Source organism: Mustelus asterias, unplaced genomic scaffold (assembly GCF_964213995.1).
Source record: "Mustelus asterias unplaced genomic scaffold, sMusAst1.hap1.1 HAP1_SCAFFOLD_42, whole genome shotgun sequence".
NCBI lineage: Eukaryota > Metazoa > Chordata > Chondrichthyes > Carcharhiniformes > Triakidae > Mustelus > Mustelus asterias.
Window position 1 is genome coordinate 2764157 of NW_027590119.1, and position 13324 is coordinate 2777480.

Below are 13324 nucleotides of genomic sequence, written 5' to 3' on the forward strand. Positions count from 1 at the left end.
GGGCCATCCAGTCTTTGGACACAACAGCGAATTCACACAGGATATATATAATATATATAAATGATTTGGAGGAAAATGTAACTGGATTGATAGGTAAGTTTGCGGACGACACAATGGTTGGTGGATTTGCGGATAGCGATGAGGACCATCAGAGGATACAGCAGGATATAGACCAGTTGGAGACTTGGGTGGAGAGATGGAGTTTAATCCCGGACAAATGTGAGGTAATGCAGTTTGGAAGGTCTAATACAGATAGGAAATATACAGTAAATGGCAGAACCTTTAACAATATTGATAGGCAAAGGGACCTGGGTGTACAGGAGCACAGATTACTGAAAGTGGCAATGCAGGTGGAGAAGGTCGTCAAGAAGGTATATGGCATGCTTACCTTCATCGGCTGGGGCATTGAGTTTAAAAATTGGCAAGTCATGTTGCAGCTTTATAGAACCTTAGTTAGGCCGCACGTGGAATATCGTGTTCAATTCTGGTCGCCACACTACCAGAAGGATGTGGAGGCTTTGGAGAGGGTCCAGAAAAGATTTACCAGGATGTTGCCTGGTATGGGGGGCATTAGCTATGAGGAGAGGTTGGGAAACTTGGTTTGTTCTCACTTGAGCGATGGAGGTTGAGGGGAGACCTGATAGAAGTCGACAAGATATGAGAGGCATGGAAAGAGTGGATAGTCAGAAACTTTTTCCCAAGGTGGAAGAGTCAATTACTGGGGGGAATAGGTTTAAGGTGCGAGGGGTAAAGTTTAAAAGAGATGTATGAGGCAGATGTTTTACACAGAGAGTGGTGGGTGCCTGGTATTCATTGCCGGGGGAGGTAGTGGAAGCAGATACGGTCTTGACTTTTAAGCGGCGTCTTGACAAGTACATGAATGAGATGAGAATAGAGGGATATGGTCCCTGGAAGGGTAGTGGGTTTTAGTTAAGTCGGGCAGTATGGTCGGTGCAGGCTTGGAGTGCCGAAGGGCCTGTTCCTGTGCTGCAATTTTCTTTGTTCTTAGTACACCAGGCCAATTTATCTTTCTAGGGGTGTGTGTCTGAAAGGTATGCAACTGGAAAACATTTTCCATTCACCTTCTGCATTGCTGCAGTATAAATAGATGTTGTTCTCACTCTGCCAGCAGGGCTGTGGGATTAATTGGACAGATCTTAAAGACAGCCCGACTGGGCAGGATGTGCCAAGTGGTTTCCATCTGTGATGTATCGTTCCATAAAACAGAATATTCAGCATCAGGAGAAAGAAAGTGAAAGAAACCAGTCTCTGTGGGACTTACCCAACCAGCATGAGCACCTTCAGGAGAGCAGAGAGAGAAGAGGAATCCAGTGGGAAAAGTTTTAAAAACTCGGGGTATTCCCACAGGAGAGCACTGGTTTAAATCAATTTTAGAAATAGAGAATGGCAGCGCACAAATTCCGAGGAATGCATTTTTAAAAATTAATTGATCTTAATTGCACAAGATAATTTTCTATTATTGTCTTTGATTGACAATGACGCCTTTAATTCCCAGGTGCCCCTGCGGGTGTGAAAGTGTCCTATTCATTCCACAGGAGCCTATTGCGCAGGCGCAGTGCTATATCTGGAGCGTGCGCAGTGTCACTTTGCCCGGAGCCCTATGAATGCGGGAGCGGCTTTTTTCAGAGGGTGAGTCAGTGGGGCTGCGGGAGAAATGGAGCCGGGAGTCGGGGTAGGGAGGGAGCTATGGCTTCACAAACATCCGCTGTAGGCCGCACGGCCCGAATAAGACCCTGCAGGTCCCGGGTTTGCAGCTCCCAGGCTTTTATCCCGGGAACAGGCCCCGGTTATCGGCCGCCATCTTGTTTCAGCGGAGACGGAGCGCATGCGCTGCTGTCGGTGGCGGGTCACAATGGGCGTGGTTTCAGGGGCTGGTTCAGAACCTCTGTCTTCAGAGGGACAATAGAATCATAGAAACCCTACAGCACAGAAAGGCCATTCGGCCCATCGAGTCTGCACCGACCACAATCCCACCCAGGCCCTACCCCCATATCTCTACATATTTTACCCGTTAATCCCTCTAATCTATGCATCCCAGGACACTAAAGGGCAATTTTTTTTAGCATAGCCAATCAACCTAACCCGCACATCTTTGGACTGTGGGAGGAAACTGGAGCACCCGGAGGAAACCCTCGCAGAGAGGGGTGGGTCGGGATGGCGACCTCCTTGTGAACCTGCTCCTGGGCCTGGCAAAGCGCGCCATTTATCGGTCCAGGCAGCAGGCGATCGAGGGGGCCGTCCACCCTGACTGTCTGCCCCTCTACTGCGGCTATGTTCGCGGCCAGGTGTCCCTGGAGAGGGAACATGCGATGTCCATGGGTGCGCTTGACGCCTTCCGCCCCCGTTGGGCACTGCAGGGGTTGGGGTGTGTTATCGACCCTAATAATCACATTATGATTTGATGTTTTTAAGTTTCCTTTGTACTTTGATTTTTGTTCGGGCTGTTCCCCCTCCTTTTGGGGAGCTGCCCCTTTTACTTTGTCCTGATTTAACTTGAGTTTGTTTATTTGGTTTGACCTTAAAAAAGGCCAACATCTGTGAGTAAAACACTTTTTCTTTTCTCCCCCATTCCATTTCTTTTCTCATTCTGGGGGAAATTGGGGACTTGCAGCAACTGAAGGGAATGAAGTGAATCCAGTCGGTATGTTCCACACATTGTTAGTCCAGTCAGATAGACATATATCTGTCTCGCAGCCTGCATGGAGATTTCCAGCTCTCTCTGTCCAGGACAGGAAGCAGTGAGCATGGACCTATCAATCAGCCTCAATCAGAGGGTGAATATTAGATACAGCAGAGTGAGAATGGAGGGAGAGTGTGTGGGATGGAGATTTACAGCTCTTAGGGAATGAGAGAGGAAATAATGTTCCATAGAAACTAGAATTGTCTGTTCTGAATTTCTATCCTGTACTGACAGTGATAACCTTTGTAAACTCCTTTTACAGGACATCAGAAGTTGAGGATTTTACAGACAGAAATCTCAAACCAAACATCACATCAACATCTGACAGAGTCACTCAATTCATCGGGACCTGAATATCTTCAGTCTTTGAATCCAGAAGGAGAAATGTTTCTCTGTTCTATTGGCTTCAGCAGTCTTTAAACATCAGTGTGACTGGAACAGGACTCACACACACACACACACACACACACACACACACACACACACACACACACACACACACACACACACACACAAAATCAACTGAGATTTTCCCATGCAGTGACTGTGGAAAGAGCCTCCCAGTTACACAGCCTGAAAAAATATTGCCCCATCACAGCAGGGCACTATAATCTTGTTCTGTGTGAGACTTCAACTGATGGTCAAACCTCGAGCAACACAAGGACACCTGCAACATGGAGAAACTGTGGAAATGTGGGGACTGTGGGAAAGGTTGCAAAACCCCCTCTGAGCTGCAAATTCATCGACGTATTCACACTGGAGAGAAGCCGTACACCTGTTCTGTGTGTGGGAAGGGATTCACTCGGTTATATCATCTGCAGCGACATCGACTGGTTCACACTGGAGAAAGAGCGTTCATCTGCTTTGAGTGTGGGAACGGATTCGCTCATTTACCCGATCTGCAGAGACACCAGCGTGTTCACACTGGAGAGAGACCATTCATCTGCTTGGTGTGTGGGAAAGGATTTATGCAGTTATCCAATCTGTCAAAGCACAAAGTCACTCACAGCAATGAGAGACCCTTTAAATGCTCTGACTGTGGAAATGGTTTCAAAAGCTCTCGGGAACTGACGATCCACCAGCGGATTCACACTGGGGAGAGACCGTTCAGCTGCTCTCACTGCACAAAGACATTTAGAACGTTATCTCACCTGCGGGAGCACCAGCGGGTTCACACCAGGGAGAGACCGTTCACCTGCTCTGTGTGTGGGAAGGGATTCACTCATTCATCCAGCCTGCTGAGTCACAATCTCACTCACACCCAGGAGAGACCCTTTAAATGCTCTGACTGTGGCAGTGGTTTCAAAAGTTCTCGGGATCTGGTTATCCACCAGCGCATTCACACTGAGGAGAGACCGTTCAGCTGCTCTCACTGCACAAAGAAATTTAGAACGTCATCCAGCCTGCGGGAGCACCAGCGAGTTCACACTGGGGAGAGACCGTTCACCTGCTGTTTGTGTGGGAAGGGATTCACTCAGTCATCCAGCCTGCGGAGACACCAGCGAGTTCACACTGGGGAGAGACCATTCACCTGCTGTTTGTGTGGGAAGGGATTCACTCAGTCATCCAGCCTGCGGAGACACCAGCGAGTTCACGAATGATGACAGGGGTTGGATGCTGCTATTAATCACATCCAGGACTGAACCATGTTCATTCTGACAGTTGGTGAAGTGGGAGGGTCGGAGGGTTTCTTTCTGCTGGACTGGCCGGTCTCACAATTTTGCTTCCAGTGGGCTGATGCTCTTTGAGCCTGGGAGAGCACATTGCCACTGAAATGATCCACAAAAGCTGATGAAGGACATTTATTTATCCTGGATAGTAAATAGTGTTTTTCCTACCACTACAGGTAGATCTGAAATAAATACAGAAAGGACTGGAAAAATGCATTAGGTCTGGCAACATTTATGGAGAGAGAAACAGTGTTAATATTTCACACTACTGGATTGGGAATCAATCTAGTAAATCTCCTCTGAACTGCTTCCATGGTATTTATAAAATGGGACAGCACGGCAGCACAGTAGTTAGCACTGCTGCCTCACAACGCCAGGGACCCAGGTTCAATTCCAGCCTGGGTCACTGTCTGTGTGGAGTTTGGACATTCTCCCCGTGTCTGTGTGGGTTTCCTCCGGGTGCTCCGGTTTCCTCCCACAGTCCAAAGATGTGTGGGTTAGGTTGATTTGGCCGTGTTAAATTGACCCTTAGTGTCAGGCGGACTGGCTGGAGTAAATGCATGTGGTTATGGGAATAGGGCCTGCATGGGATGGTGTTTGGTACAGACTCGATGGACAGAACGGCCTCTGTCTGTACTGTAGGGATTCTACAATCCTTTGTTTAATAGGAGACAAAAACTGCAGCCCCTATTCAAGATGCAGTTCCAGCAACGCCCTGTATAACTGAAGCAGAACATCTTTACTTCTCTGTTTAATTTCTCTCGTAATAAAGGATTGCATTCCATATGTAAGAATTTTGATTTGTTTGAACTAAGATTTATGGGGTTCACTTGTTTACAACAACCTCCCTAATCATAAATCACCCAGGTTCCAGTGACTCAACCATATGGCAAGAAAGAACACTTTAAATGGTGAATTCAGAAAGTTTATTCACCATTAAAAATGTAACAAGTCAGAAAGATAAAAAAGTAAAGGAGAAAGCTTAACTTTAACTTCTCTCCATCCCTCTCAGACCAGGACATGAAGTGGTGGCTCTGAAAACACGGATAACTTGTAAAATCAACAGCTCCCAACACATTTCTGTAGGACACAGTGGTTCGCACTGCTGCCTCACAGCGCCAGAGACCCGGGTTTGAGTTCCACCTTGGGTCACTGTCTGTGCAGAGTCTGCATATTCTCCCCTGTCTGTGGGGGTTTTTTCCCCAAAGTCCAAAGGACTTGCTGGTTAGGTACATTGAGCATGTTAAATTCTCCCTCAGTTTCCCCGAACAGGCACCAGTGTGGTGTCTAAAGGATTTTCAGCGTAACTTCATTGCAGTGTGAATGTGTGACACGAATAAATAAGCTTAAAAACACCTTGAACTTTTAAAAACTTTTGCCAAATTGGTTTCTTGAATCCCCTTTTTTATACTTTCAACATGTAGAAAGCCCTGCTCAGCCAATTGTTGGGAATTAGCCAATTGGTCTATAACTTGTCAATAATGAAACTGGTTTGGTTTTTAGCTAATTGCGCACATTGTCTGAATTTTAAGACAATTCTTTCTCTCAAATGATATCTCTTAGCTTGGGGAAGCCTGAGTGTCGACCAATAATTGGTTAACATCAGTCATTCAATGTTGAGACATCTTGAACAGGAGACGATTCATTCCCTCCAGTCAAGGTTAACAATGTTTTAAAGTTTATTAATTAGTGTCACAAGTATGCTGACATTAACACTGCAATGAAGTTACTGGGAAAATCCCCCTAGTCGCAACACTCCGACATCTGTTCGGGTACACTGAGGGAGAATTTAGCATGGCCAATCCACCTAACCCACACGTCCTTTGGACTTCGGGAACAAACTGGATCACCCAGAGGAAACCCACGCAGACACGGGGAGAACGTGCAGACTCTGCACAGTCACCCAAGCCGGGAATCGAACCCAGGTCCCTGGCGCTGTGAGGCAGCAGTGCGAACCTGTGGCACCGCGCCACGCTAACAAGTCTTGTTATCTGTTTTTTTTCTATTCTGTTGGCCTCAGAAGGGAACATCGTATAATCCCCACAGCATTTTAAACATTCTTTATATCTTTATAATTCTAAACGTTATAAACTTTTGTGTTCAAATTTACATTTCCAGCCTAACATCTGTATTAATGAATCATTTATTCTTTAATTGTCTCTCAATTCAGGCTGTCCATTTAACTAATCTCCTGCTTTACAATTGTGGGAACGTCAGTCCACAAATAAGGTAGTCAAATGCATTGTTAAAAGCAGAATGTTCTTTATATAAATAACAACGTTTAAAACTCATTGGCAAACAAAAGGAAACAGGAGCATTGGAACCAGCCTGGACTTGCAGACTGAAACCCCGCCCAAAGCCCGCACGTGCTCAGAAGGGAGAGAGGCTGAGAAGAACACTCTGTAACACTTCTCCTCCCCTTAAATTTCAATCCCCCATTAGGACAGAAATACAACAAAGTAATGTCTTTAATGATACGGAAGTCTGTCAGGAGCTTTGTGGTTGCATTGCGACCATTCCAGATCCACCATTACAAGACTGGTAAATCTTGTAATGGTGGATCTGGAATGGGAGGTGAAGAGGCAGTTTGAGAATCTGTACATGAACATTCCTCTTCCACTCCCACAGCAGAGTCAACTGGCAAAGCTGGAAACACAGGAACCATTTCCTGGTGAACATCCACAGCAGCATGATCCTCTGCCATGTTCTCAGTAACAGGTTGTTGACTCTGAAACTGTTCCTGACTCAGGGTCACACCGCAAGTGAATATGGTCTTAGTGGCTATGCTTAAAATTTCCACATTTAACTGGTTCCCATAAATCCTCAATTATAAAGCAAAATAGACATACGTTTCCGGGCGATTTAAAAACAAATGAACTGTCTGCTGAAAGGGTTAACTTTTCTACAGAACCTAAAGGGGTGGGGAGTGAGCAGCAAAAACTTGGCACACAATTACATCACTTTACATAATTTAAAAAATCTCTAACAACAAAACAATCTTAATTTTAAACTTCATCTATTATTCTTTTTGTTTTCTTCCTCAACCGAATAATTTTAATTTGATCAGTTTTTGTTAGGGATGGGTAACTTCTGTTCTTTATAAACTGATTCACTCATTTTGTTAGTTCTACATGAGAATCAGAACCCAGACTTTATCATCCTTATCCTTTTTTCCCCTTGCCACCACTCCCTCTATTTGGCGGGAGAGTCGTGGGGATTCCAATCAGAACTAATCATTTTATCATAAAAGTAAAATACTGCGGAATCTGGAATCTGAAACAAAAACAGAAAATGCTGGAAAATCTCAGCAGGTCTGACAGTATCTGTGGAGAGAGAATAGAGCCAATGTTTCAAGTCTGGATGACCTTTCATAAGAGCTCTTCTGAAGTGTAATCCAGACTCAAAACGTTGGCTCTATTCTCTTAACATTGTATCAATAAGTTTCTTGTTCTTAGTTTCCAAATGGCAGGTAAGAGACCTGTCCGGTACCCACTCGAGCTCTGGTTTTTCACTGGCCATGCTTGGGTAAGATTATAACCATTAGAATCTACTCTCAGAGGTCTGCTTTTCAGTCCAGTGCTACTTGGAGTATCTGTCACTTCAACTATCAGGTCACAAATATATGATAAAATAATTTAAATAATGCCTGAGAACGCTTTGAACCAACTACCTATCATCGTTTGTTGATTGGTCAGACCCCCTTTTTACAGATTCAAGTATCTCAGCCACTGAACACCAGCCAGTCCTGGAATAAGTTTAATTCTAACTCATTCTGAGTAAATATTCTCACCAGGTCCTCTGTCGGGGCCCTGCTGAGCAGCTTTAATGGTCCGTGATTGCAGAAACTGAGCAGTCACAGGAATGTGGTCAAGATAGTCCAGTCCCACAATGCCTCACATTCAATCTGCTGTCCTTCAATTATAACAGAATATGTGGCTGTATGTAGCTGCCTCGGCCATGGTCAACCCCACACTGCCTTCTTGAACTGCTACAATGCCTGAGGTGTAGGTACACCCACAGTGCTGTTAGGGAGGGATTTCCAGCTACACATTCCAGACATTCACTGGACTGTAGGTGGATACCAGATTGATATATTCCATTCAACCACACCCAAGGTGAGTTATTGCAATTTCTTTATTGGCCAGGACAATATATTCACAATATCTTTAAAACAGAAATTAAACATTCCCATTTAATTTCAGGTAGTAACATATTATGTTAGTTTGTTCTTTATTGTCAATGTCAGGCTGGGGTTGTTCTCCTTGGAGCAAAGGAGGTTGAAGGGAGATTTGATAGAGGTGGACAAGATTCTGACAGGTTTAGATAAGGTGGACAAAGAAAAGCTGTTCTCATTAACTGATGGGACAAGGACGAGGGGGACACAGATTTAAGGTTTTGGAACAGAGATGCGAGGGGGGGGGGGGATGTGAAGAAGAATATTCTGATGCAGCGAATGGTAATGACCTGGAACTCGCTGCCTCCGAGGGTGGAGGAAGTGGAGACAATAAACAATTACAAAGGAAATTGGATGAGCATTTGGGAAGTTTCAAACAGAAATACTGACTCTTAACTTCCTAACACCCTGTCACTCTGTGATCCTTGTGAAATTTGAAACCAGGTATTCGCAACAAGACTCAAAGAGCATCAGCCCACTGGAGGCAAAGTGGTGAGACCGGCCAGTCCAGCAGAAAGAAACCCTCCGACCCTCCCCATTGACCAACTGTGAGAATGAACAAAATGCAGTCCTGGATGTAATTGAGAGCAGAAACAATAACAGCAGAATCCAACCCCTGGAATCACTCGTGAACTTGTTGGTGTCGCAGCAGCTGGGATGAAACTCTGAATCCCTTCCCACACAGAGCAGGTGAACGGCCTCTCCCCAGTGTGAACTCGCTGGTGTGTCCGCAGGCTGGATGAGTTAGTGAATCCCTTCTCACACTTCGGGCAGGTGAACGGCCTCTCTCCGGTGTGAACTTGCTGGTGTGTCTGCAAACTGGATGAGGCAGTAAATCCCTTCCCACACTGAGAGCAGGTGAATGGTCTCTCTCCAGTGTGAATGCGCTGTCTGCAGGCTGGAAGAGTTGGAGAATCCTTTCTCACACTGAGGGCAGGTGAAAGGCCTCTCCCCAGTGTGAACTCGCTGGTGTTTCTGCAGGGTGGATAACTGACGGAATCCCTTCCCACACACAGGGCAGGTGAATGGTCTCTCCCCATTATGAACTCGCTGGTGTCTCTGCTGGTTGGATAACTGACTGAATATCTTCCCACACACGCAGCAGGTGAATGGCTTCTTCCCAGTGTGAACTCGCTGGTGTGCCTGCAGGCTGGATGACTGAGTGAATCCCTTCCCACACACAGAGCAGGTGAATGGCCTCTCCCCAGTGTGAACTAGTTGGTGTGTCCGCAGTTCGGATGACTGAGTGAATCCCTTCCCAGACACACAGCAGCTGAAGGACCTCTCGCCAGTGTGACTGCGTCGATGGATTTCCAGCCGAGATGGGCACATGTATCCCTTCCCACAGTCCCCACATTTCCACGGTTTCCCCATGGTGCGGGTGTCCTTGTGACTCTCCAGGTTAAACAATCAGTTAAATCTCACACAGAACAGGGTACAATCTCTCCCCGCTGTGAATGCTGCGATGTATTTTCAGGCTGTGTAACTGGTTAAAGCTCTTTCCACACTCAGTGCACTGGAGCACTCTGACTCAGGTGTGTGTGTGTCTTGGTGCTTTTCCAGTCACACAGATACTTAAAATCTTCAGAAGCTGACAGAACAGAGAAACCTTTCCCCTTCTAGATTGAAAGGTCAGTGATATTCAGGTCCCGATGAATTGAGTGATTCTGTCAGATGTTGATGTGATGTTTGGTTTGAGATTTCTGTCTGTAAATTCTCACCTTCTGATATCCTGTAAAAGGAATTTACAAAAGTCATCAGTGTCAGTACAGGATAGAAATTCAGAACAGACAATTCTAGTTTCTATGAAACATTCCTTTCTCTCTCATTCCCCAAAAGCTGTCAATCTCCATCCCACACACTCTCCCTCCATTCTCACTCTGCTGTATCTAATATTCACCCTCCCAATTCTCCTGAAGGTGCTGATTGAGGCTGATTGACAGATCCATGCTCACTGCTTCCTGTCCTGGACACAGAGAGCTGGAAATCTCCATGCAGGCTGCCAGACACAGATATGTCTATATGACTGGACGAAAAATGTATGGATTATATAGACTGGACTCACTTCCTTTCCCTTCAGTGACTAAGGGCGGACAAGTCACCAGGACCCAATGAACTGCACGCTAGCTTTTTAATGGAGGTTGCTGAAGAGATAGTGGAGAATTTTGTTTAAATTTTTCGTAACTTGCTAGATTCCGGGAGAGTATCAGAAGATTGGCAATCAGCCAATGTGATTCCCTTGGTCAAAAAGGGAGAAAGGCAGAAGGCAGAGAACTATAGGTCAGTTAATTTAATATCTATTATTGGCAAGACGCTGGAGTCAATAATCAAAGAGCAAATAGCTAATCATTTAGGATAGTTTATTTAGATATGGCGCCATGGCAGCACAGTGGTTAGCACTGCTGCCTCACAGTGCCAGGGACCCAGGTTCAATCCCGGTGACAGTCTGTGTGGAGTATGCGCATTCTCTCCATGTCTGTGTGGATTTCTGAGTTCTCCAGGTTCTTCCCACAGTCCAAAGATGTGCGGGTTAAATTGATTGGCCATGCTAAATTGCCCCTTTGTGTCCCAATAGATGTAGATTAGGTGGATTAGTGGGGTAAAAATGTAGGGCTACAGGGATAGGGCCTGGGAAAGATGAGTCGGGCATTGGGGAAGATGCAATAAAGTCACCCCTCTCTTCAAAACCTGGCAAATGGAGTTTAAAGTGGGGAAGTGTGAGGTCATGTATTTCAGTTGGAGGAATCAACAGGGAGATTATCTAAATGGAGAGCGGCTGCCGGTGAGTGAAGTACAGAGGGATCTTGGTGTTCTTGTGCATGAATCACAAAAAGCTAGCAGGCAGGTTCACACAATAGGTAAAAAGGAAAATGGCATTTTGGCTTTTAGTGCAAAGGGGTTGGAGTTTAAAAACAGGGAGGTTTTGTTGCATCTGTACAGTGTGTTGGTGATGCCTCACCCGGGATAATGCATACAGTTTTGATCCCCTTATCTAAACAAGGATATAGTAATATTGGACATAGTCCAAAGGAAATTCACCAGGCTAATTCCTGGGATAGGAGGGTTGTCTTATCACGAGGGAGTAAATTGTCAAGGTCTGTGTTCCTTGAAATTTTGAAGACAAAGGAGTTATTGAAACATTTCAGATCCTGAGGGGGCTTGACAGGGTAGATGGTGAGATATTTTCAAACAAAATAAAGGGTCAGTCATTTAAAACTGAGGTGTGCAGGAATTTCTTCTCACAGAGGATGATGAAGCTCTGGAATTCCCCGCCCCAAAGGGTGGTGGAGGCTGGATCGTTAGAAGTATTTAAAGTGGAGGTGGATACATATTTGATAGATCGGGGAATAGAGGGCTATGGGGAAATGGCACAGTATCATAGAAATCATAGAAACCCTACAGTGCAGAAGGAGGCCATTCGGCCCATCGAGTCTGCACCGACCACAATCCCACCCAGGCCCTACCCCCACATATTTACCCACTAATCCCTCTAACCTACGCATCTCAGGACTCTAAGGGGCAATTTTTAACCTGGCCAATCAACCTAACTCGCACATCTTTGGACTGTGGGAGGAAACCGGAGCACCCGGAGGAAACCCACGCAGACACGAGGAGAATGTGCAAACTCCACACAGACAGTGACCCGAGCCGGGAATCGAACCCGGGACCCTGGAGCTGTGAAGCAGCAGTGCTAACCACTGTGCTACCGTGCTGGAGTTGAAACCAGCATCAGTCAGCTATGATCTGATTGAATGGCGGGACAGGCTTCAAGGGCCTGGTGGCCGCTCCTGCTTCTATTTCTCGTGATCAGTTGCTGCAAGTCAACAATTTCCCCCAGAATGAGAAAATAAATGGAAAGGGGGAAAAAAGAAAGTGTTTTACTCACAGATGTTGAAGACAGAAGGAAGTTTGAGCCTGTCTGAAGCTCAATCTTCATTCAGAAAGAGAGCAGCAGCAGCTTCGCTGGGCAGGAATGAGCAGCTGAACAAGCTCATTGTGCAACTTCCGCATTCAGACAATAGGGGAGCTCTGATTGGCTGGAGGACCCGAGTACTGCCGGTCCTCCAGAGTTCCCATTGGTCAATCCCACGCAGACAGACAATGAGGGGCGGAGCCCCACGTGGGGGTGGGCGGGACTTTGCCCTCCAGCCGCGCTTGAGCTGTTGTCCAATGGGAAAGGCTGGAAGACCCGGACAGACAATGGTCAGTGCGCCAGCTGTGGCCCGGGCCCCGCCCCACACCCGCACATGCGCATTCCCCCAAAACCCGCACATGCGCACTTCTGATTCACTTCCGCTCACCAGCTCTGGCCAATGGGAAGACTTGGAGGACCGGAAAGACCGTGGTCCTCCAGCCAATCAGAGCGCGGGCTTTGTGTGAATGAAGATTGAGCTTCAGACAGACTCAAACTTCCTTCAGTCTCAACCTAAAAGAGGCCAACATCTGTGAGTAAAACACCTTCTTTTCTCATTCTGGGGGTAATTGGAGAATTGCAACAACTGAAGGAAAAGGAAGTGAATCCAGGGAGAGTGCAGACTCAGGAAAGGTTGGCCCAGGTCTCTCTCTCTCTCTTAAAGAAATTTAAGAGAAACATAGAAGATAGGAGCAGGATAAGCCATTTGGCCCTTCGAGCCTGCTCTGCCATTCATTAAGATCATGGATGATCAAGCAACTCAATAGTCTAATCCTGCTTTCTCCCCATAACCTTTGATCCCATTTGCTCCAAGTGCTATATCGAGCCGCTTTTGAATACATTCAATGTTTTGGCATCAATTACTT

At 46.1% G+C, this 13324-nt stretch overlaps 2 protein-coding genes across 2 annotated transcripts; one reads left to right on the plus strand and one right to left on the minus strand.

Moving 5' to 3' along the window:
• Window positions 1-1598: 1598 nt before the first annotated feature.
• On the plus strand, window positions 1599-5160 carry LOC144482748 (uncharacterized). Its single transcript, XM_078201584.1, has 2 exons — window positions 1599-1650; window positions 2964-5160. The coding sequence occupies exon 2, from the start codon at window positions 3376-3378 to the stop codon at window positions 4300-4302; it is 927 nt and encodes a 308-aa protein (XP_078057710.1). The 5' UTR covers window positions 1599-1650; window positions 2964-3375; the 3' UTR covers window positions 4303-5160.
• A 3328-nt stretch (window positions 5161-8488) lies between these two features.
• Window positions 8489-12558, minus strand: LOC144482747 (uncharacterized). Its single transcript, XM_078201583.1, has 2 exons — window positions 12432-12558; window positions 8489-10277 (listed from the first exon to the last, which is right to left on the minus strand). The coding sequence occupies exon 2, from the start codon at window positions 9917-9919 to the stop codon at window positions 9305-9307; it is 615 nt and encodes a 204-aa protein (XP_078057709.1). The 5' UTR covers window positions 9920-10277; window positions 12432-12558; the 3' UTR covers window positions 8489-9304.
• Between the last annotated feature and the right edge of the window lie 766 nt (window positions 12559-13324).